The 26298-nt window shown below is 38.7% G+C and overlaps 1 protein-coding gene across 5 annotated transcripts in view; it reads right to left on the minus strand.

Moving 5' to 3' along the window:
• Window positions 1-524: 524 nt before the first annotated feature.
• The window catches only part of CNOT6 (CCR4-NOT transcription complex subunit 6), a 33033-nt gene continuing 7259 nt past the window's right edge, over window positions 525-26298 (minus strand). For 3 of the 5 annotated variants that reach the window (XM_065029823.1, XM_065029825.1, XM_065029824.1), the window contains exons 2-12: window positions 19581-19694; window positions 17086-17272; window positions 12804-12889; window positions 11861-11965; window positions 11701-11769; window positions 10147-10304; window positions 9487-9641; window positions 7321-7475; window positions 6180-6410; window positions 5226-5428; window positions 525-4556 (exon numbers count right to left, since the gene is read on the minus strand). In XM_065029823.1, the coding sequence (XP_064885895.1) occupies window positions 4344-4556; window positions 5226-5428; window positions 6180-6410; window positions 7321-7475; window positions 9487-9641; window positions 10147-10304; window positions 11701-11769; window positions 11861-11965; window positions 12804-12889; window positions 17086-17272; window positions 19581-19692 (1674 nt within the window). In that variant the 5' untranslated portion in view covers window positions 19693-19694 and the 3' untranslated portion in view covers window positions 525-4343. The remainder of the gene's footprint in view (window positions 4557-5225; window positions 5429-6179; window positions 6411-7320; window positions 7476-9486; window positions 9642-10146; window positions 10305-11700; window positions 11770-11860; window positions 11966-12803; window positions 12890-17085; window positions 17273-19580; window positions 19695-26298) is intronic. The other 2 variants (XM_065029827.1, XM_065029828.1) reach the window with 1 other exon arrangement.

The raw sequence follows: 26298 nt of genomic DNA on the forward strand, positions 1-26298 counted from the left end.
TTAACTAAGGACAAGAGTTAGCTGAACTTCATTACTGAAAAAAGATTCATTTCCATTCTATGATAAATTGACTTTTTTAATCCCTTCCCACTGCCAGACCCCAAGTCTACTTTGGGCTTTCTGGGGTGCAAAAAGGAGGAGGAGGAAGGAGCGGGGTCTGCAGGACGCAGACAAAACCTACGGACCCTGCACAACTGGCCTTCCCGACTTGGGCAGGTCAGAAGATGGCCAGGTATGAAGACAGCGGCTTGAGATCCGAGCAGGACTGCACACGGGTTTTCCACAAACTCTGCATTACTAACCAAGTCTTCACTTTGCAATCCAGACCCAACTGCTTCAAGGAGCTTTCTGGTCTGCAGACCTACAAACTTACAGAAAGTACAAGAAAGTCTCCCTGGGATTACAGAGTTTCTTACATGTTTCCATTTTACCCTCAATACACTTTGCTCAGTCTGGCTGTACGTGCAACTCTCCAGGAGAAGCTTTAGGAATTGAGTTAAAATATGAATTAGACTTCAAGAAGGTTTGAAACAGATATTGGATTTATTGGTCAGCTATGAGTAGGAAAATACATTGGTAAAGAAAAAGAAGACCCTGTATATAAATATAATACTAACTAGTTAAAATTTGACCAAGAAGGAAGTTCCACTGAAGAGAACAGTAAAAGCCCTTGTTTACCATCAGACCATATTCACTTTCCCATTTATCTTATTGAAGAGCTGCCTATAGACAAATGCAACATTCTTTGAGCTTAGTGCAGATAATGTGCTGGTTTTTGTTACATGAATGGTAAACAAGAGTTAGTCCAGTGCATTACACATTATACAGAAGTACTGTGAATAAAGACTAAGATACTCTATTTTAGACACTACTTAAACATACCAAGACACTTAAGTATTACAAATTTATGCAACCAAAAGAAAAGAATAGCAGTTAACATACTAAAAAATACTGTGTCTGGCTGGATGAGAAAGGCTTGCTACTAAAGCGGTTAACTGATTTTTTTTTTTAAAGTTTTACAGTGTAATTAGTTCCCCCCCCCAATAGTATTGTAGTTATTTTGTCTTTCATGCAGGTTTTATGTGGTTGAAAAAGCAAACCATAAGCTATTTTCTAAGTCTGCTCTAAAATAAGACCTTGAGACCAGACAATGTTCTTACAGCCAATTTGTGAAATACTAGCCAAATTTTCCTTCTGTTTTTTTAAAGCTGCTGAAAGGACAAAGTAATTACAACACGCACTGAATTATAAGCTTCCCCCCCCCCAACTTGTATTATGTTACAAGCAGTAACTTGTGGTATTAGTCTTGTACTCTAATCAATCCTTTTAGTTAAAGGTATATTTCAATTTACACTTTGACACCCAGAATTCTTGGTAAATGTAGCTAAAACTAGACAAGATGTGGCTGACTGCGGAAAAGAGCCTGGTCTAACCTAAATAAATCCTTTCAACTGCAAGGATGTTCTGTGACTTTCGCTATATGTGCTTGTACAACTAGAACACTGAAGGTACATTATGGCAACGCCCAAAACCACCTCAAATAAAAATATTGCAAATAACCATTTCAATGTCAAAAACTATGAAGCAAACATTTTGATTTTGTGAAGACATGGTTTATTGCCTTATTCTACCTTATAGCTGGAAACTGAGACCTTTGAGTTAGATTTAACACGGGACTCTATTTTCTCTGAAGGATTGTTTGACAAAGTTTATCTCAGCTCTGTCTTGGTGCCATCTGGTCTTTCCCTATTATTATAAATGCTTCTCCTTCCTTCAGCCCCCAAGTTATAGCTGCAGTCCAGTTAAAACCCAGTGAAGTCAAAGGAGCGTCTTCAATGTATTCAGTGGGTTTTCAGTTGGGACCTGATGGACTCATATAAGAGCTGGAGGAAACAGTTAAATGGACCCTTAGACCATAAGGTGACTAAGCAGGAACAGTTGTGTCTCCAAAAGCACAAGGGGCCGTATTTTAACGTGCTGTCACAAATTCAAATACTTTTTTTAAGACTAAGCAATACAGGAGAACACATATTGGATAAAGCTCAAACCTTTAGAATCTAACAAGTGCACTCAAGCTCCAGCATCTATTAAAGTAAATTATCCCCCTCTAAGAAATACAAAATGAGTAAGTGCTTCCCTTCCCCTCTGTAAAGCTTTCTGGACTCTTTACACAATCCAGATAATCAGAAAAGAAAAACAGTTTGCTCAGTTTGACAAGCTAACTTGGCTCATCACCACTGGAAATTGTCATGATGTACATTACCAAGACATCATTAAGGAAACATGAGTAAAACACCTTTTATTCACACTTTACAAAAAAAACCCATAAAACCAAACCAAACAAACAGAAAAAAAAGAACACTACGCATTAAGTCTACTACAGCAATACTACCAGCATTTCAATGTACTGATTATAAACTGGACATGTTTGGTGTTTTCACAACTAAACCAAAACCAAACTAACCCCAAGAGATCAGGTCCCAGACAAGGATTCAAGATCAAAATTTCTGGTACTGAAATTTTAAAATGTACATTTTACAGAACCGAGCCGTTTGTAATTTTTACTTTCGGCTTAAAACAGAACGGTTTGGAGCACGTCTGTGCTGACTACTTTGCAATAAAATTTTGTATCATTATTACCAATCCACTCTCTTATATATAAAAATTACAATATTTAGAAAGTTTTCTCTTAATGCTCAGTGTCCTTTTGCTTCCCTGCCCGCAGCTGAAACAAAAGCTGTTTAAGACCAAGCTCTCTATCTCAATTTTATTTTTTACATTGATTATTCAAGTTGTATTAGTTTAAGGAGATGATCAATTCTCCCTTTTAGGATACAAATAGACAAGTTAAATTTGTAAGCTGTTACATACTTGGCTTCATGACACAAATGGCACTGAGGGTACACCACGACTTTAGACTTGCTTGACACTTTAAAAGAAGACTTGGTCACTTTAAAAAAACTGATCTGAAGAATTGTCTTTGGGACCTGTACTGAAAATGCATTTATTTTACACTGCTTCATCAATAGAAAATGTAGCGTCGGGGTTTAAGGAATTATACTTTCTGAAACTGAGGAACACACTTAAACAAAAGAGAATTCGCATGATAGTAATTCTTAGTGGGAAAACGGCACTGTGCAATGACACTGAAAGAAGCAGTGCACGGGTATTAGAAGCTACAAACTGTGTACCCTTAACCTGAACATGTTCCAAAAGTGTGATATTCAATGCTTCATAAAGGAAAAAAAGATGCCACAGCTTATACAAAAGTATCTTCATAAAATTTTCACAAGTGTTAACATTATTTAAAAAAATAAAAGAGGATGCACAGGATCTCTCTGCATGCACAGGCAGTGCTAGTTGAGAATTGAAGCAGGCACAGTGGAGATAGGACAAGTATTTAAAACAGAAATGAAGAAGCTGTACACAAGTATCCCTAAATAGAGATGAGAAAAATATCTGAGTGTATACACATCAGCAATTCACTTTCAATCCATACAGGTCTACTTATACTCACTGCTTAGCTTATCTGTTCTGTGAGAACTCTATGCTTTTCTGCAAGTTTTTAGGTTTTTTACATCAGAAATAGAATGTATTTAGTTCCCTCTGTAAGATATTGAGATTGTATAGGTCTGGATTTCAAAAGCAACGTTCTCAATTGAACATAAAAAGTAGTACAAAAGGGCTAACGAAACCCTAACAGTGCAAATCATTAGCAGAGAAAACCTGTGACAACCTCTTTTACAAGCTGGCCTTTATAACACATGAAAACAGATACAAATTTAGCCTTAGTTTACAATACAATCATTTTCCAAATCTGATTTTTCTTTTTTTTTTTTTTTTTTAAAGTACAAAATCTCATAAATCAGGTTTTCTGTTGTTCATATACAATCAATAAAGGCTAAATTCAAATTCTATATTTTACAAACAAGTCTGAAAAAGGAGGGAGTGAAGTACGGAAAAATGTTCTGTGGATGTTCCTACTGGCCTCAAAAACTAGTGCTACAGATAACTGTGCAAAGAGAATATACTGTATAACAATTCCCTATTTCAAGGCATGAAAATGTCACGTTGGATAAAAGAAACAGGAAGGTTAACTGTAACATATTAAAGAAAGGTGCAAACACACCAATCGCTGCTGAACAGTATACAAAGTATATTGGGCTCAGAATTGTGTCTGTTGATAGCACCTGGCTTTTACTATGTCTTTAGCGAATAATTAGATTTAGGATTAAGATTATTAAGAAAAAAAAAAAATCCCTGTTGGCCATACCTCACTCCTCTATATTCAGATTTTACAATTGTACAAATTAGACTGAGGTTGCCCTCTCCAATGTACTTGACTACCTCCTGCCAGGGAGATGCATTCCATTTACAGGAGGCAGGAAAGGCAGCAAAAGCTCCAGTTGTGCAAAAAGTGAGAAGTGGTCAGAAGGGATGAGTGGATGCGGACAACCACTTATATTGTTCTCTATTAACCAATGATGATCCAAAGGTCCAAGAATGCCAAGGATGTTTAGCTGAGGTTTAGAGTAGAAGATGTAGTCAATAATACCCTAAAACAAGAAATAAAATCGACTATTAGTATATATTCTTGACTCGAGGTATTGTTCCAAACAAAAGGTGAGCTCAGTATTATGAGTAACTGAGATGTCACCATTCCTTCTCCACAGCACATCATGGACAGATTTCTGCTTCCTATATCCCACGGGTTGCTCAATTTGGATTAGGAAAACAAAAGAAAAAGTATCACTTCTGCTCTGGTTTTGTGGATTGTAATTTTCCAGCTTCCTACAAAGCTTCAAATCACATTCCTCTGATTTTGAAGAGGAAAAAAAACACCTTTGCTTTACCTGGGCCATGGAGCACTCACAATTTTCCAGTAGCAACATGCATTATTTTCTTGCAGTTGACATCTGAAGTGCCCCTGTTGTTCTATTTCATTTAGCTTGGAGTATTAAAATACAAAACCTTCCCATTTACATGGAAGGTTAACAGCACTCCAACTCTTGTAAATCTGTTACAAGTGACTAACAAGAAAAGATAAAACTTAAGTTTCTAGGACACTGAAGTGTTGGGCACTCTAGCTCACTATGTTTCCAATATAAATTGGGTGAATTTACTCTTAGCTACCCAAATTTCTTTGTTAAACAATTTCATACAGCAAATCGCATTAGTTAAACTTTGAAATGAAAACCCTTCCAAAATATCAGCTACGTCCTTACCTTGAAGTCAAATGTGTAATTCGTATAAGGCATTAGACCGTTCTCATAGGCACTCTTCAACTTGAAACCATGTGTAATTCTTCCATTTGTTGTCCCGTTTTTCCCATTACAGCTGAAGTTAGTAAGACTTTCGTTGTATCTCAGTTCCTTAAAATCTTTATGGTTTGTTTCCACTCCACCAGTGCTCAAGTACTCAACAACACCTATTAGCAGGGACACATATACACAAGAAGGTATTAAGGAGCATTCACCCAACTAGCACGTGTAGGTTACTTTGAGTCATACGTGCAACCACATCCATTATAAAAGCAAAACTTTAACACATATAAAATACAGTCAGCGGTGGTTCCTGTAAAATATTTCAAGGCAATGTATATGTTGGTCAAGAGCAAATGTCACACAAAAAAAAACCCAAAAAGACATGTTTTGATTAGAAAAAATTAGCAGGCTAATTAGGAACAGACTGACTGGGGGAAGATGAAAAAAGCAGCAATAAAATTCTATAGGTGCCAGGTAGGCAGCTTCCTCCTCGCCTTGTCTCTCTGTGCTCAAGTCTTGGCTTTCAACGTTCTTCAGCTAAAACACTGCAAAAAAACCCAGCTTTTGAAACACTCCTTCAGATCAAGTTCACTTTACAGAGGCTGCAAAGCCAAATCGACATGTTATTTTTGGAAGTTATTTTCTTCCTTTCCGTTCCCATATTCTAAGGTAACACTGAAAACGCTTTTGAAAGACCAGACGTAGCTCTACTACTGCACAGGCAATAAGGTCACTCACAAAAGAAACAGTTCTATCTTGTCACTCTTCCATCTATTTGCTTAGAACCTTTAAAGCTTGTAATATCAAATGATGTCTTCCCTAAGCTGAAAACTCCTTTAAAAAAGTGAGACCTGAAAATTTAAATTGTTACACACTTGAAACAATCTAAAATAAAGTAAGAAATAGAACTCTTACCAGAGTCTGGTAGAGAATTGAGATCTGCACACAGTACAAGTGGAATGGTTCCAAGTTCTCCCGAAACACCAGGTTTGAGACTACGAGAAGCTTTATCAATAATGTTCTTTACCTCGGACAGGAACATCATAGTCTGAACCAGCTTCACATCAGAATACTCTGGATCCCAATGCATATGTGCATTAGCTACAAGAACTAGCTGCTTTTCCATCCCAAGATGTGGCTTTCCAGCTAAAATTTAAAATCAATTATTTACCTCACATGGTCAGCAACAACAATCACTATTACTGAATTTTAAACAAGATGTTTGAGGGGAGCAAAAAATTAAATAAAATACCAGTATAACCTGAAGAGGGTTAATACCATTTAGTTTAAGAGGGTCACACAACTCCTCTTACATCTACTAAGTGTTTTAGTCAACATAAAATTTTGGGAATAAATGTGTTTCACATCCTGTGATAGGTAACATTTACATATTTAAGAATACTGTAAATTACCATAAATAACAGATAATTCTAATGACAGGCAAATAGCGTAGTTCTAAAAAAATCAGAACAGCTTTCCTCAGGTTGTGACAGTAAACATGCATTGTTCATATCTTATTATGCAATGATCTCTGAATTTGAAGTTATCCATATTATAAGTTCTCTCTTGCTATAAGTGCTTCTTAAAAGCCTTGTTTGTTAGAATCTGAATTAATAAAATATCATGTGGATAAACACACACAGGTGGGGTATCACCCACTGTGATACTTAGAAAGCCAATTTACATTTCCTAAATTAAGAATGACAGGGCAGAACAAGCAGTTTGTATAAACATGACAGTGAAGACAAGAAACTAAAATGATGCAAATACATGACCCAGAAACACACGACTAACACTGACTCTTTGATACCTAAAATCACTCCAACTCGAGTATTTGTATTTTTTAAGCAAAAAAGTATAAGCAGAAAAAAAAATCTTCATCATTTAAGAACTACGACTTTTCCCCAAATCGTCTTTGGAAATAAGTTTGAACACATAATGTGCAAAGTCACGCTCATCTGCAGGACCTAGTTTCTCAGGTTTACTATAGCAAAAGTCGATTTTTTCATTTACAAAATACAATCTGTCGAAAAAATACAAACTAAATAGGACTTACATGACATTTCTATCAATTCCTTTCGCAGTTCCAACAATACAGCCACTCCAATGTTATCTTTTGTCATAACTCTGTTCAGCATGGCTTCCGAACCTTCCGAGTTCGCCATAGCCAGTTGATTGAACTCAACAGTATGTTTTTGAACCAAAGTAAATCTGAAATACAAACATCATATACAGTTTTTTCATCAGTCAGATATACAGAAATGGTATAGATAATTCTCCGTTCAATTAAAGTTCAAACATTTATGATGTAAAAATCTCAGCCAATCACATAATTTCATAAAATCCTAAACTGAAATCAAAGGATACATTTTTCCCAGCAATTTTTAGCTATTTTATATTTAGTTTCAATTAAAATACTTTATTTCCAGAGAGAGAAAGAGAGAGATTGAGAAACTACAGAAAAAGAGTGCTTGTTTCTAATTCTGCACCAGCGGCAAGTTCAAAGATGCAGGTTTAATAGAGCGGGAGTAAATAGTTTCTCTAAGCCGAAAGGTATCAAACGTGGCCTATACATTTACTTGTGGACACAAAGGCAATTATTTCCCTCATATCCAAGCAGCTATACAAGTACAATAGGACACAATGAGTTAAGTGCTGTAGCTCTTAAATAACTGCTTTTTTCAGAAGCGAGCAGCAGTACTAAGTGCCTTGTCTTCTGCTTTATCAGAAGGCTAATGTATCAAAAAGTCAATGTCATCTTAAGTTTCATTTCAGCAGCTTTGGAGGTTATTGATTCCTTTACTCAGAAAAAGCAAGAAGAAAGACGTTTGCTTTATTTTTCATTATGAACACCTAATGGTTGGGACGCACACACAACACTTGAAGTAGAATTTAATGATCGGGTAGTGAGGTGGACTGTGAACTGGCTGGAGGGAAGAAGCCAGAGAGTCGTGGTCAATGGGGCAGAGTCCAGCTGAGACCTGGACCTAGTGCAGTGCCTCAGGGGGCAGTGCTGGGGCTGGTATTATTCAATATATTCATCAGCGATTTAGATGAGGGAATAGAGTGTACTATCAGCAAGTTTGCTGATGACACCAAGCTGGGAGGAGTGGCTGACACGCCAGAGGCTGTGCTGCCATCCAGCGGGACCTGGACAGGCTGGAGAGTTGGGCAGGGAAAAATTTAACGAAATATAACAAGGGCAAGTGTAGAGTCTTGTATCTGGGTAGGAACAACCCCAGGTTCCAGTATAAGTTGGGGAATGACCTACTAGAGAGCAGTGTAGGGGAAAGGGACCTGGGGGTCCTGGGGACAGCAGGATGACCATGAGCCAGCACTGGGCCCTTGTGGCCAGGAAGGCCAACGGCGTCTGGGAGTGTATTAGAAGGGGGGTGGTTAGTAGATTGGGAGAGGTTCTCCTTCCCCTCTGCTCTGCCCTGGTGAGACCACATCTGGAATATGGTGTCCAGTTCTGGGCCCCTCAGTTCCAGCAGGACAGGGAACTGCTGGAGAGAGTCCAGCACAGGGCAACAAAGATGCTGAAGGGAGTGGAGCATCTCCCGGGTGAGGAAAGGCTGAGGGAGCTGGGGCTCTTTAACTTGGAGGAGACTGAAGGGTGACCTCATTAATGTTTACAGGTATCTAAAGGGTGAGTGTCAGGAGGATGAAGCCAGGCTCTTCTCGGTGACAACCAATGATAGGACAAGGGTAATGGGTTCAAACTGGAACACAAAAGGTTCCACTTATATTTGAGAAGAAACTTCTTCCCAGGGAGGGTGGCAGAGCCTGGCCCAGGCTGCCCAGGGGGGTTGCGGAGTCTCCTTCTCTGGAGACATTCAAACCCGCCTGGACACCTTCCTGTGTAACCTCATCTGGGTGTTCCTGCTCTGGCAGGGGGATTGCACTGGATGAGCTTTTGAGGTCCCTTCCAATCCGTAACATTGTGTGACTCTCTGTGATTCTGTGGACTCCTAACCTGCACTGCTCCATCAGAACAAAATATCAACTTTAAGAAACATTCAAGGCAAATTTTTCTATTGTTGGTTATACAGAGTGTTTTTTCTTGTACAGAACACTCTTTCTGAAGACAGGAATGGTCTATAGGAAACACTGAACGAGTACAAAAAGGACAATTAATGCTGTTCAAGCTACAGATGGACCAGGGAAATCATGTGAAAGAGAGTAAGACACAAGAGAAGGTTTTGCAAAACACATCACTTACTTTTCTGTTTTGAAAAATATTGCACAACCGTCAACGTGTTTTCTTTCCTGTTCTGACATTGTCCTAGCTCTAGATTTTGGACTGAAGAATCCATTGTAGCCACGTTCTTTCAGTTCTACCAGGAAAAAACTGTAGTACTGCTCTGTTTCAACCTCCTATAAAGTTACAGGACAGCACAGCACAAAAGCACTATTAGCAAAATACAGAAGACTGATGATATTATTTAGACTTTTCAGAAGTGTAAATCACTTTCAAATTAAAGGGAAAAAAATTGTAAGAATCAAGTACCTCGGAGAATGCAAATTTGAGAGCAGTGTCCCTATTTTAAGAAAATATAAATGAATTTCTGTACTCCCCAGAGTTACGATTATCTCAAGCCTTTTATTTGAAAGCGTGTCAATTATAGCCCCATATACACACACAGGCCCAAAGACACCCCCACACACATCTCTTTGATCAGCAGCTGCTGGTTCACATTCCAACTGTGTGGGCTAAAAAGCATTCTTTTGATGTCAAGCAACAAACAATGTTCTGAACACCACTTTTTTCTTTTGTTTTCAAACGGTTTTGAAAACAGACTGTTTACCGTAAATATATTTAATACAGAGAAACCAGCACATAGGAACAGAAAAGGAATAGAAATAATAGTATATCTCTTACCTGAAGACTTATGATGTCAGCATTGCAGCTCAGGATTTCCTGCATAATGGCTTTTTTTCTGTATTCCCAGTTCAATGCCCAAGACGGACAATAGCCATACAGCTGCCGGGTAGCGTATTTATCACAGAGTACGTTGTAACACATGACAGAAAACAAGGCTGCAGAACAATAATTTTATTTACATATTGATATATTTACCTATATATAAATACACAATTATGTTGCTCACTTTTGTCTTCTGCAAATTTAACAATTCACGCTTCATTTCATTCCATAAAAACACAGGTTATTTATCTATACTAAAAAAAACGCTGTTAGCACTAAGTAGATATATTCCAAGTTTGGACTGATGGCAACTGTCTTCTAGCATTTCGTTAGAAAACAAAATCCAAACTCCCTCTTCATACGGTTAATGCAGTAAATAGCAGACAAACGTGCTTCATGCCAAGCGGTGCTCTACTGCAAAAAGCCTAAACCAAGGTAAGTGTATTTGAACACTTATATTTGTTACCTATACAAAGGTTTGCAAACTCTTCAAACAGATTAAGATCTACCTTAATTATTACGACCACAAACTAGAACAAAACCACAGGTGGGATCACACAACCAAAAAGTATAGGCAAAATAAACCCTCGACTGTTTCCAGCTCAAAAACCTTACAATTCGGGTGTAAAGACAAGAAACACCTACTCTCCATATTCATTTGGAAGAGGAATGATAATGAGACAGTCTGGGGCACCCTGACAGGTAATCCAGCAGCGCAGATTTCTGGTTTTGTTTTGCTGGGTTATTGTGTTTGTTTTTAAAAAGCACAAAGGAATTTGCAGTACAATAATGAGACGCTTGGAAGCTTATTGAGAGCTCAACTCAAACACGCAGCACAATGCGAGAAGAAGAAACAAGACAGTTGTTTGAAGAGTTAGCAAATTAGGACTACAATCCTGGGCTGATGGAGGGGACAAAGCCCAGCGTTCTGAAAACAAACAGATGACAGCAAAAGACAAACTGCATTAACATCACGTTCTTTGAAGCATAGGGGAAAGTAACGTGCCTCAGTCCTGAAAGAGAGGACGCTGCAATAACTGAGAAATACACTATGATTTTTGGTGTGCGAGTAAATAAAAAAGGTTATATTTTGGAGAATTCATGCAGAAAAATTAACAAACAATTAAACATGACCTGAATCCCAACAACAAGAAAAGTGCTGAGTCCAAGATGATACATTGCTTACTTAAAAGAAAAAACTCCACATTTTTGGGATAGCATGCACATGTTCTTCCATTTTTTTACTCTTCAATAAATGTTCAGTTAAGCCTGCTATATTTCAACTATTTAACTAACTGTGGACAACATTTTCAATTCCTGTGATAAGGATGTCCATTAAAAATAAATTACTTTATAGTAAAAGATGGGTAAATCGAAACAGGTGTTGCAATTGAGACAGAACTACTTCAACACTGAACAGGAGATTGGTTAATCTAAGCATCAAAATTTTCAACAGACAGTACAGATCCACACCTTTTACAACACATTAAAAAAGAAGTGTTACAGTACCTGTTGGTCTTGTACGGTCTGGTTCTTGCAACATGATCCAAGATCTTGGAGGCGGTTGTTCTGTTGAAACTATGGGAACATTGTAAAGTAGAGATACACCAAGTGATCATCACATTTATTTCACACAGCAGAAATAAATGTTTTGAGAATGATCACTTACTTCTTTTTGCAGTACCTGCCAAATTATCAAGCAAATAGTTCAGTAGCCTTCGTGTCCCGTCTGGTTCCTGATAAAGGTTCAGAATATCCTGCGTAAGTGGGTTTCCTGCAAACGCATTTACAGAAACATTGAATAAAATAAACATTAGGAACTTACATATTAGCGTTTAAAGCTGGCATCTCTGAGAAAAGATACTGCATCAACTATGGACTACTTAGAGGTTTCAAATCTCGGGTCTTCAATGCCACAAGCAGATGTATGAATAGATCTAGTGATGTTAACGACATTCCATCCTCTCTCATCTTCTAACAGACAGAACCAAGGGCGGTCAATTTGCTCAACACGAGTGAAACACCCACCATCTGCCAAACGCATAAGCAGGCTGTAGAAGTTTTCATGGACAATGCACAGTGCAGTTATCCAGTTTTAAGGGGGAGAAAACCAGACTTTTGCGACTTAACAGTGTTCAGAGGTAACACATCACTCCAGTGCTCCTGATTTTGTGATATGTGTCACCCCAAGGTCGGCAATTTTATAGCTAGAATCCATTCAGTTCAGAGAAACAAAAAGAAAAGGAAAAATCTTTAAACTGCTGCTTGCATAACCAGCACAGCACCCCACAGCAGTGCAAAGCATATTCCCTTTTTGGTTGAATACCTACAGCCTATTTCTTAGTTAAAGCAGGACTATGCAAGCAACAGAAAGCTGCCCCTCACTGCATGAAGAGAAGCAAAGCTCTTTGTACGTGAAGCCCTTCGCCAAACTGGTTCTTTCTCTTTTTATAAAATAATCCCTGAATAATGATACTTATGAACGTGGAATAAGTAACTACATCTGGGATCACTATTCAGTAACATTTTATGAACTAGCGGTCTACAGCATTGATTTATTGCAGGAGCAACATCATTAAACAAGCAAGGATACCAAGAAAAAGTAGTAATACCTTTCAGACCCAAAGTCTGTAACTGGAACAGTTTTCCCAGCTCAAAAGGTAAAACTCGTAACAGGTTGTTATTTAAATGTAGTTCCCTGTAGACAGAGCAAGAATCACATAGGGCTGAAAACAGATCAACCTTTTGTCTTCAGCAGCAGAGTACAAGTTTAACCAAAAGACAAACAATATACCAGCAAACCAGAATATTGAAAAACCTCAAAGACAAAACAGCAATAGTTAGGGAAATCCTGCTGTACTCAAACACACGCACAGACAAAATACATATCAGGTTGAAGGACCGAGCAAAGCAGCTGTTTGATGAGTTCATCTTAAATAGTCACAAATTTTGTTAACATTAGCAACAATTAAATACTTCGATAACTACAAGTGATGAAGCAACAACAGCTCTGGCAAACCAGATCATAAACTAGTTTGGCTATGATTAAAGGCCAAATAAAGAGAAATATCCAGGAAAACAAGCAAAAAATCCAGGATCAGGACAGTACAGTTAGAACTATGACATTACCATATAATAGTAATTTTACAACAGTAATTTTCTGTTGTTTTCATAATTTCAGCGTTAAGACAAAATGCATGCTTTTAAACTCACAAAAAACAACATGCAGAAAGGAACAGAATTTATGTCCTGAATTCTGATATCCCAATGAACTGGGTAGAAAAAATGGACTTTGTAGGAGTTTTTCACTCTCTTAAACACATTCTGATCAAAATAGCGATGACTTTCCTCATTGTATTCAGTATAAAGTTGCTACTCCAGAGTGTTTACAACTTGGTGCCTAGAGACTTGAAGAGTATTTTGGGACAAAAATAAAATAAAATAAAATAAAGGAATGGAAACCTGGATGCTTAGAGTTACCTGAGCTCTTTTAGATTTCTACAAGACCACATTTGAAGCAAAGAGACCCATCTCTTCTTCTAGCCTTGCATTTCAGAAGTACACTCTGCCTGGTCTTCCCTAAGAGGGGCTTCCTGAGAAATTCTCTGTTTCACTGTGTATTTAGAAACCTTGGTAGAACTGGCTTGTTTTAGAGACACTGTGCTGTATGGAATAGTGCAAGAAGATACAGGAGAGGACTTCATTTATTATTTCATGGGTCATATGAGGAAAGGCTGAGGGAGCTGTGTCTCTTTAGCTTGGAGGAGGAGACTGAGGGGTGACCTCATTAATGTTTACAGATACCTAAAGGGTGAGTGTCAGGAGGATGGAGCCAGGCTCTTCTCGGTGACAACCAATGATAGGACAAGGGGTAATGGGTTCAAACTGGAACACAGGAGGTTCCACTTAAATTTAAGAAGAAACTTCTTCCCAGTGGGGGTGGCAGAGCCTGGCCCAGGCTGCCCAGGGGGGTTGTGGAGTCTCCTTCTGTGCAGACATTCCAACCCGCCTGGACACCTTCCTGTGTAACCTCATCTGGGTGTTCCTGCTCCATGGGGGGATTGCACTGGATGAGCTTTCGAGGCCCCTTCCAATCCCTGACATTCTGTGATCTAGAAACATCAAGTCATTGCTCAGCTGATTGCAGGACTGCAGTACACCTAGCTGATTGGTTCATGTCTGTTTTGTCTGTGGGTTTTTGTTGTTGTTTTGTTTTTTTCCAAATCCCAGAGACAAAAACAAAACCAAATCTCATAGACAAAAGCATATATTTCAGAGAGAAACTCAGAAGCTCACTGTGACATTCTAGGGTTTCTAAGCACGAATGGGGCACATGGCAGGCAGAAAAGAGGATGGGGGAGTTAAAATAAATCAATCAATCAACATTTCTACCAGTTCTCAGCAACTTCCACAGACATTTGAAATCTAAATGCCTACTATTTTTAGGGATGCTATTCTATATGATATTATAAAGCTACTAGTTTAATCTTTAAGAAGCTACTTTTTCCTCTAAGAGTTTTTCAAAGCACAGCTGAAGTCTAAAAAAAGTTATGTGTGAATTAAAAAAAATATATATACTTAGCTGTCCTAGAGGAAAATCACATAGCTGGAAGAATGGCACAGTAGTAGGTATCATTACAGCTCCTCTCTTGGATGAAAGAATTATTTTCTCTAATGATCTTTGCCTCTGCAGAGCCTGCCCCCTCTACACAGCAAAGGGGATTACAGCAAATCCCGCCAGTTCTTCCAAGGATATCGACAGAATCTGTTTTAAAGCTGAGCTTTCCCAGATAACATGTTACAGTGTTTATTTTTCCTACTCTTGCCATAAAAATCAGGAATCTTACTGCTCTCTCCAATATCTCTTTATTCAAGTACCTACAGCAGAAAACGAGCAGTGAGGAGCCTCAGGTGAGCTTTGCCATACGGACCAAACCCAGAGCTCCAGGCGTGGGAGCTGGGACACCAGTTCTCAAGTGCAAGCGCACAAACAATTTCCATGGCTCGGGGCATCAGCAATGCCCAGTGCTGAATTACTGTCAGTTTGAACAACTTCCCAGAAGCAACGGGAAGCGTCTGCAGCTAAGAGCCAGCCTGAAACACCGAACTCCAGCACCTGCTGAGCGCTGCCGTGTAGGATGCGCTTGTGTCTGTCTCCACTTTCACCCCCATGAAAAGAAATCGCGGGTCAGCCGCAATCCCTGAGGACAGGGAGCGCAGTGGGTTAATGCATGGGCTTTTCATGTCTAGAGATCTGGGTTCAAGGGTTAGGTTTAGGTCACAAACAGAAAACTAGTGGGATGCTGGACCTTAGCCACACATTTCACATTCACAAGATTTAGCCTTCTCTACTCAGAAGAGATTTAGGACTTGAAGAGCTGAATCTTCACAGAATCAGCCAAAGTAAATTGGGAAAAGTGTTGGGAAGAAGGCATATCATTTTTAGGCACTACTGATAACTGCACAGCGCTCAGCTAACTGCATATAATGAGTATTAAGTTCACAGCAATATTCTAAAACAAAAAAGAGTGATGAGAATAAAAGGATGCTAATGAAGTACAAAGATAAACTCGAGAATGTTCCTGTAAATTTACAATTGCTAACTCAAAATACCTGAGAAATGGATAAAGGAGGGAAGAAACCTGTTACTAATAACTGCTTTTAATTGAAATAGTAACACAAAGCTTTTTTTCAGACTACTTCACAGCTGAAAACACCACTATGAAACAGAGCTGCCCGCTATGCTTTAAAGGTCCCTTTGCTCAGCCTCCAAGGTTGAGACTTCAACTGCTGTGGAATTTGAGCTTTTAGCACTAATTTAATCAGCTAGTTTAATCCTCCCAACAGAGTGGGCTTTTCTAAAGCAATGCAATGACTGATATTTCTATGAGCAAACTTGCTTTGCTTCCAGTTTCACTGAAGCTGTGCTGACAGTCCATTTGGTCTCTTGTCTTCTTCTTCACTTTTAATAACATTCTCATTACTTTTAGACTCAGTGTTTTCTGGCTTTGAGAAAGCTGTCTGTAAATGTCTTCAAAATCAAAAGCAATGACAGCAGTTACTGGTAATACACCTAAAATAAGGATATTCCTTTGGGTCAAGGGCCAAAGAATGTTGTCTGTAAATATTTGTTCTTATATAAATAATTTATATACTATCATAATAGTGTTTTTACAAAGTGAAATGCTACAGCCTTAATTATAACCTAATAGGCATCACTATTCACGTTTCACTTCCAAAAGAGGGTATCATTCCATGCAAACTTCACACAACTTGACATTGTAAAATTGAGGAAAAAAAAGGTGTCTTTAGAACATTATTTTTCTAATTCCCAGTTTGCACAGGAATGGAGTTACATGATAGCAAATGAGACAAGGAGATGATATTAGACAAGTAGCACTTGTTATAAAATAAACAGAAGAACTATTGTTAAGAATAATTACTAAAGATAAAATAAGAGGAAAAAATTGTAGTTAGCATGATTACGAATATTTAATCTGACCTTTTTCCTGCTTTACCAGTTAAAAGCAATTTTTCCTGTGCATCAGTATTTCTTAGAGAAAAACACCACATAAAGATTTGTAGCAGAGTCTGGAAAGAGACGCGTGTGACAGGAAACCCGACTTGGAAAATCAAAATCAGTGCCTGCCAAACCGAGCGCTTCTGAAGCTCATTCCACACTGTCATACATGGAACAGGAGATCCCCGAAAACCAGCATTGCTATAGCTGCACAGACCACACCAAGTATTCAGGGAAACAGACAAAAAGAAGTGAGGAACAGGGAATTTATTTATGCTTTTCCTTTCCTATAATGTAAAAATTATGCTGAAATTGAAACTGTTGCTACAAAGATAATCAGAGAACAATTTAAACTCTTGTTAAAATTGACATACCTGAGTGACACCATGTTTCCGAGCTCTGCTGGTAAACTGCGAATTTTATTAGAGGACAGGTCCAGATATACCAGATTGTGAAGCTTGGCAATGTCTGAAGGAATACGGGATAAGGAATTGTCACTGAGATACAAAGCTGTCAAATGGGTCAGTGTCCACAATGATGAACTCAAGCTTCTCACTTTCCCTGTGGAAGGAAGGTACAAAAGAATACATTTCAAATATCTTGGTTTAGCAATAATTACAAATTTTGTAAGTATGTATGGAGCGTGGAGGCTTGAGGAGGAGTTTTGTTTGGGTTTTATTATTTTTTTATTCCATTAGAATCCCATTTATTATCAATTCTATAGATCAAAAATTTTGGCAATGCATAAGAGAATGTAAAGTGCTGCCAGGGATGCATATGCTGTTTTTCTCCAGTCCATGTTTAAGGTTTAAAAATATTTCTCAAGTTCCACACAAAACAAGACATATTTACTAACTGACCATGAACGCAATGATTAACAGAGTGTAAGAAACAGATTTTTTTTTCTATTATAGTTTATGCTTGGGATGAAAGATGCTGCTTTGGTTTGCCCCTTATTTCTGTGCAACATCTTTCAAACCAAAACTCTCTATTCTATGGTGTTAATCCAGCCAAGAGCAGATAGAAGCACTATATTTAGGGTGACTAAAATGCTTAGCTGAGAACACGGATTTCCATCTGGCACTCAACTGAAAGAGGCATACACTATTGCCAGATATTTTAAAAAACTATGATTTTTGTATAAACTGAAACACTGATTTGTGTGACAGAATCAGGTTTTTACGTTGCCACATGCAAGGAATGTGAGATATCATCAGGAGGTCTCAAAGCATTTTGTTCTCTCAGGATTGGATCCTTTTTCATTTACAAAAGTCATGTCACTGTACCAAAAGCATTAAAAAGAGTGGCAACACCAGTTTCTCCAAGTCAAAAAGTCACTTCCAACCCCACCATTACTCAACAACATTAAGAACGATGTGGTTAATATTATACCAACATTCACACATTATAATTATTTTCCTTAAATGATTTTCTTGAAATAAAAGAATTCATGTTTAGTACTCGGGCAAAGCTATACTAATATGCGTGTACCCGGGACTCAGTCCCTGGTAACAGAAGGTTTAATACAGGTATGATCTCCAGTGAGCTATAATAAAATGAGTGGCACAAGACACAGCAGTGAAAAAACTCGGTATTTAAATGAACACTGTTAAAACATTTGTGGCCTTCTATATTAGATGACCAAGCATTTGGCACGGAAAAGACAGCGTAAACATTAATAAAACAAAAACATATTCACATATTCTTTTGCAAGGCAAATGCATAGAGTTCTTCAAGGATTCATGGCACTGTAATGCTCATTACAAATCAACAGTTCTTTGCATTTTTTAAATGGAATGAACACCTCTTCCCCATCCCAATGCAAACAGGTGACTGTGGTCAAAGAAACCCTTGTAGCTGAAAGGATTTCCCATCGACATCACTCATCCATCCTCCTCACTACCTGCATCTCTCCGGCTGGAATCAGCCTGTACTGAGATTACCAGGCAGGAAAGGGAAAAGCCATCACTTAATGCGCTCCCTGTGCAGAGGCAGCAGATGTCCAAGTGGATATCCAAGCCTAATGCTGATATATAATGCTGATTCCTGAAGCAGCATTTAACTAGGTTTCTGCATCTGTAACCTTCAAGTAAAGAATGCTATTCACATGTTGAGGCACATGGCACTTGAAGCAAGACACAGATTCAGTGATCTGGATGGAAAGACTCTTCACAATTCAAAGAACTCTATTTGTATTCTTCCTTCCTTAAATTTCTCTGTTGCACAGTCATTTAGAAACACCACATAGCAATTTTTGCCATCTCTTAAAGAACCTCTATATTTAAGAAAAATTTCAGCCTTAATTTCCAACATCACAGTTTTAAAATTCTTAAAATATTTGCTTGAATTTCCTTGTAAACACACTTTATGTAGCAAAATCAGAATTTACTCTGCAAATCAAGAGACTGACGTCCCACACTAGCTGGAGTTCATGTTTATGAGTTGTGAGCATTATTTTATTTTAATTTTATTTTCATTTGTTGTCACATTACTTAGAGTAACAGCATATCTCTATATATCATCCCCAACTTCACCATCTTTTCTTTGACAAATGAGATCTTAAATCCAGCCTCTCACCCACCTCATCTTCTTAAGACACGAAGAGTTCACATCCACACCCTCATCTTCCCAACTCTCCTACATGTTGGGATTCCCCACCTGCCTCAACTCACCTCTCCTACAGCTCCCTATGTGATCCCAACCCAACACTTCCCCTCACACAGCCAAAGCCCGGCAGCCGCTGTGTTGGTGTCCCCACTCACTTTAGGGTAGGTAACTCCACTCCAGACTTTTTATTCAAGCTGTACTATGTAGGTTACTCTTAACTTGCAATTAATTCATAACTCAGGACCGTTCCTCAGTTTCTTACCACTTATTTCCAACTCTGCCCAGTGTGATTTCTTTCCGTTGGCTGCTTCCTCTGAGGACATAATTGTGTACATCCTCCGTGGATCAGGTGGATCGTACTTTTCCTTGGGCATTCCTGTTGAGCCAAAAAGACAATTAATTAAGATACTATATACTGAGAATTATCAAAAGGCAATTTCCATTTCAGTTAAACTTCGTACCAGACATTTGCTCCAAACACTTTTCAAAACTCCAGATAAAGATAACCTGTGCCCATTTACAAACATCACCGAGTGGAAAGGACTGCTAAGAAACAGAAGACCACGGATTTCTGACACTCCTGCAATGGCGGATGCAGCCTAACCCCCCAGCCAATAATTTAACAAAATTGGTAAACCGACACAAACATTGTGTCCTGCCACCTCTTGTGGGATGTCACTGTGTCCTTCAGGATCAATCCATCCTACTGCAATGAACTTCCAAAAGAGAATGATCACCATCGCTGGACTGTAAAACCATAAAGAAAACATCTGCTAATAACCTTGACTATCTATCAGTTCCAAGTTTACTGCAAATCTTAACTTTTTGCACAATTCAGCACACCCAGGAAACAATTAAGGTTTCAAAAAGATTCTCAAGGCTGTGAAATGACAGCTTTTAATCCAACCCTCATCCTGCCCTTTTCAATCTGAAAATATTGTACTTGATTTAGACATTTCTATCACTTTCTTCAGCCAGCTGTTTAACACTGAAATTTAACTCCATTTGTCTCGCTCTCTTTCATGGCATTCCTGATAACTCTACAAGAAATATTGTTTAATTTCTTATCTCTTTTAATCGTGCTCAATCATGGACTGTGAGAGAGAAGTAGAAAAAAACCTCTTCTCCAAAAAAAAGCCTCTTTCCAGCTTTCCTGTACATCAACATAGTTGTACTATTTCACTACAGATAGGAAGGAAACAAACCAGAAAAGCCATTCCTGGCTCCATAATAAAGCCTGTGCCACAGCCCTCCCAGCACCACGGGCTACGTCTTCTCTGTTCCAGGAGAAAAACATCCAGGCTTTAGTCAGTTTAAGATGAAAACCAGCTTACAAATATTCTAAATAAATCAATCAATATTATATTAATTTACAAATTAGCTCCATGTTTTCAAGTTACATAGGACTTCCAATTAAAAAATCACATTTATCACAAATAAGAATAATGTTTCTGCATGTCGCTACATATATTTAAGAGCTTTTACAGCAAAGATTTTACCATCTTAAGCCGCCACATCCAAAGCACATACTGAAAGGTGTAAGCAACAAGCTATAAAATTACCTTTATGAAACAGAGAAATTACTTGCTCAAATCACATTTACAAATAGACTACAAGCAATATTACGCAGTTATTAAGCAAAATACATCACATTAATATTATAATACTACCCCAAAAGACTCAATAAAGAAGTAGCTATCCTGGCCAAAATTATGAGCACACCTACCTACCAAATTTTTCAAGGGTTTCTATTTTTTTCACATCCTTGAACAAAGCAAATACATCAGAAAAGTGTTGTAATTATAGAGAGAATAAACAGGGAATAACTATTGGTAAATTAGACTACCAACCAGACTTATTATCTGTTTATTGAATTTACTGGAAAATGTTTACTCCGCATGTTAAAAAAAAAAACCCAAACAATCAACAGAACCCCTCCCCAAACTTTCAGCTAATTATGCATTTTAACTAAAATAAAGCTTTTTAGGCACCACACGCTTACTTTAACACAACAGTTCTTTCACTAATTCACACTCCTCCTTCCCTTTCCCACTCCCACCACTGGTCAAAAAGAGATTTCTGCAGTGAAAAGAAATTCCCCTTTAAAAAGTGAATTGTGGGTAAAAGGATGAGATTATAAATAGCAGCTGGGTGGAGCCCCTTAATGAACGAAGGCACTTGAGTACCCAGGGTACTGGAGCCACCAAGTGTAACACTTTCTTCTTCAAACCAAGCTAATTAAAGGAGATAAGACTGGATTATAACCACCAGAAAGGTGAAGGCAAAACTTCTCCCTGCAATAACTACGCAACTAGTGCAATAATTATTAGCAAAATAATGTATAGAGCACCTCTTCTGAAATTGCTATATAGAAATATCTGTAATTCACTGATGTCACACAGGAATGCTCCAGTTTGTCAGGAAACATTTCCCTTCGTCAGTCATTTGATGCTTTCTCTTCCTGCATCTCCCTGAATTAATAAATATGTTCCAATTTTTCAAGAAATGAAGCAGGTATACTGGAGACAGAAATCTCATTCAGTACAGAAACGAAGGATCCCCAGAGCACACTCCATCACATGCACTAATTAACAGCCTTGCTGGTACCAGCAGAGTATCGCTCCCTGCTACCAGGACAGGATGACACACTTTTCCAGTGGGTTTTGTTAATGTGTGCTAAAACAACTAGAGATTTAAGAATTCGAAGTTTTAACAGTAGACCTTGCTGACCTTGCACTCCTGGTCTATCCACGGTACTATTCTCCCTCTCAGTAAAGCTCCTGTTCTTGATGGTTTTCCCTGTCTCACTGCTGCATTTCACAGCGATGATTCCACGCTGTTTAGGATTTTCAGGAGCAAAAAAGCAGCAAATACTTAAGAGTCTCCTGGCTGAAGCAGCTGCTGATGACCAATAGCATCATTGACATCAGCCACCCCAGAACACCAAGGATCTTGTCACAACAAGCATTAAAGCATCATTATCCATCACATGGAACTCGAGATTTCTCAGGATCTGACAGCAAGGCTAAATTTGGGTTATATTTCACAGGACATAAAAAACCACAAGTGCAATACCTTGAATTGCATTTCAAAGTTTCACAGCATGGAGTAGTTCAAGAAAAAAATCAGTCTCTCTTGCAAATCATTGTCTCTCCATCTCCCCAAATCCAAATTCAGAACCTGCTGAGCTGCTACAGTTCCCCATAAAAGCTGAGGTAACCCTCAGATTAAGTGATACAGTTTTGTCAGACGAAAGCAATTTTAATTAAGAGCCATAAAATAGTGTCGAACAACCTTAAAGCCACTGATAACAGCAGCTTTCAACTACCATGGCGATCATTTAGAAAAAAGCATACACCACCTGTAGTTTTCAGTTGCACCAACGCAGATGGTGGAAAGCACCACTGAGTATTAGGCTGTTATCACATGCAAGTTAGTACGTAAAGAAGAAAAGCTTTATAAACAAAGATACGACATAGATGCCCAGAACATTACCCCAGACTATATATATTTAATGAAGATGACATTTAAATATGTTTGAATGCAAATTAAATTGTTTACTATCTTGTACCAGGTTATTAAAACTACTATTTAAATAGCTGCAAAAAGAGATTGAGAGTTCAAGGAGCGTGGCTGACCATTCCTACCCCAGGTCACTCAGTTCCAACACATAATTAACACTCCTTACCCCAAAGAAACCAAGCTAAGCCGAGCTCATGTCATCAATGGGGCAAATGGTCTGATGTAGAGAATTAGATCTCGAGTCTTCAGAATAGACACAGTTTTAAGTCCTTGCTTGCACAGACAGTACAGAGAGAAAAGGACAGGGCAAGGGAGAGCAGTGGAAACACTGCCCATCAGGGAAAGGTGCAGGGTGAGGGTGATGAGGATCAGAAAGAAGAAAAAGCCTGAAGATTGTAAAGTCAAGAGAGGGTAACCTGTTAGAAGAAGAGCTGACAAAGTTGGCTAATGCAGCTGGTAGGTGACAGAGCACCGGCTCTGCCTTCACTCAGGACCAGACCACCCGAGACAAAGCCGAACACTCACGGGTTGAGGTGCACCTGTGCTGCTGGCTGCCTGTCTCTCCAATGAAACTACAAGTGTTGAACACTCAGCCTCGGTGTTGTTTCAGAGAACTGTCCTGGACAAGAGATGGCGAGATCCGCAGCAGCCCCGCGAGCGGATGCCCCGGGGAGCTCTGACCGCTGCAGCGCCGGTGCCACCGCGGGTCGGGCCAGGAGGAGCTGGTGGCCTGGAGAACAAGGCCAAGCCTTTCAGAGACACTGCTGGCTGGTAGGGACGTCAGAGCGGTGTCCAACAGGACTTTGGAAATGTTAAGTCTCCCAGGCTATAGGCGTGTGTAAGGCAGCAGGTGGGCTATGAAATAGTTAATGCTCCAGATGACCCCATGAACTCCCAATAAATAACGCCTCTAAAATGGAGATTTGATAGTCTGGGGAAACTGCATTGAATGACAAGGTAGGAAAGACGGTGACATTTTTCCTGTCCTTCCCTTCTGCCATTTTTATGAAATTGCAAAAAGGTTCAGTAAAGCATTTAGTCAAAATAGGTACATGAGCAGGCATTAAGGGTTTAAGAAAAAGAAAAAAACCAAAACCCAACAAAAACAACAACAAAAAAACCCCCCACCCAACAAACCACCAACACAAACCCCGCCACACCAACAGAAAATACTACAGCAGCTCTGCATTTCCTGAAATGCTTTCTATAACACCACAGATAAACTACTTCTATTTCAAAACTAAATCCATTAGACTACTCCTGCAGGCCAACTACCATCAATCCTTTATAGTATTAGCTTTACTATAAATGCAGATTTCAGGATTGCTACAAAAACTCTCCGAAAAACCAGCAGCTTCTTTCATATCGAAATTTAAAATAAGCAAAAAAACCTTGAATTCTAAAACTTCATAGAAAACAAGGAACAAGTGAGAGCAGGACGGTTAATGCCAGATACAACTTTATCTGATTTAATCAACTATTCTGAAATAACTATTTCAATACTTACTAAGCAACATCTACAAATCCCATTAATAAATGTGAGCCACTTTAGAAATGCCTCAAGATCCCTATGCTGAAGCATTTCAACCCTGCTTCTGAAGCTTCTTGACACTTGATGACTTCTTTTGACTCCACCCCACCCTTTATTTAATTTATTTATCATTAATAAGCTGATGTAGATTAGAGGGCAACCAGGAGAAGTAAACAAAGCAGCACCACACCTGATCAAGTGCAGAATTCCTCAAACTTCCTGCTACTTTAATTAAAAACAGTGAATAAACTATACAAATCTACACCCAACAAAATTAGAAGTAACAAGATAATTTAAGTAATTTTCCATTTATAGATGCAGTACAGTATTACTTACCAAATGAATTATTTTTGCACTTCAGAAAAATAGCAGGATAGAACGCAACCTACAGTTCTTCCTATTAAACTATTAAGTTGCTCAAAGATCTTGTAATAAAACGATAGCGCATATGGCAGTCCTTTCTTTCTCCAAACCCTAATACTGGAAGCTCATCCCAAACCACTCATTTGTAACCTCGTGCCTTTAGCCTTCAAACTCTCTTCCGTGCAATCCAAAGTTTCATTTGAAAATGGTTTCCAATGACTTTCCCCAGAAGCATTTCTTAAACTGACTGATATGTCTTGAATACAAAGCTAATTTAGAACCTCCTCAACCCCCTCTCCAGCCGCTTGCACCGAGGTTTCACAACACATGAAGCAGAACTAAGCTGGTCCTGCTGCGGTTCCTCCCCAAGACTCTGTATTTTCATTTGGCTCTTGCATCAACACTGACTTTTGTCTGACAACAAAAGGAGCTGGTTAAGATAATTAAACTGCCCCAAAAGCTAAGGTGGAAGAGGAAGAAAAACTATTTGAGGGAGCCTAGCTTCCTGTATTATTATTCCTGTATGTGTAATGTATGTGCGGATTTGCAGCACAGCTGTTTATGGGACTGAAATCAGAACAATGACATAATTGTCCTTCTGGCCACACCTACCCAAAATCTTCTCACACAGCAGGAAGAAAATCTGGTTTCCAACAACCCTCACCCATGCATCAGTTAAATAGTAACACTGAACAAAGTCTGAAATCCTACCTGAAGGCAAAGTACACTGCTTTTTAGATAACGTAAAGCTGCAGCAGTTCTAGCAATGTATAGGCTAGGCAGAAATGTTAACCTGTATTTAAAGGGTTAATCTCTACTGCTGAGTTTCATTAGAATGAACAGAAATCACTGCTTTTAATCCCAAACAGTGACTCTCTTCAAAAGGAGTACATCTAAAAAATAACTACCGTGCTTTGGAAAAAAACCCCACCTCTAAGGTAATTTCATAGTGTTGGATTCCAGTTTTTACCATAAAATTTAACATTTGCTCATTCCCGCTCAAAGACCACTACCTGTTTTTTAAACAATGCTTTTCCGAATGAATCAAGCTTACTGGTTTCACTTTCCTGTCACTGGTGGCACTTCACCCAGCAAATTAGGAATTTCTATGGGAACTTAACTACCTTTCAGCCTGAAGTATGAGCAAAGGAGGCAACAACCCTGCATAAAGACCCAGGCCAGGATGACAAGGCGCACACCTGAAAACAGAAGCTTCAACAGGTTTATGATAATGGTCAAGTCCCTACAGAATTTACACACTTGAACTCATGAGCTGAGTCAATGACTCTATTTATCCCCAGTCTACCCCATGCATGGCCAGCAAACTAGAAAGTGATCTTAACAGTGAAAAATGATGGAAAAAATGTTCATAGGCAGGAAACCACAATGAGGAAGGGGAGCAAGCAAGTATCCAACACATCCCAGCTAAACCTCAAGTGTCAGGTGAAGTAAATTTAACGTACTTCAGCTAAACTCTTATATAAAATTATTTGGGACCACCCTCCCCCAGGCATACAACTTCAACTAGAGAATTCAATATTTTGGAGTATGCCTGATACTGCTC

The sequence above is a fragment of the Columba livia genome, chromosome 14, assembly GCF_036013475.1.
Source record: "Columba livia isolate bColLiv1 breed racing homer chromosome 14, bColLiv1.pat.W.v2, whole genome shotgun sequence".
In the NCBI taxonomy this organism is placed as follows: domain Eukaryota; kingdom Metazoa; phylum Chordata; class Aves; order Columbiformes; family Columbidae; genus Columba; species Columba livia.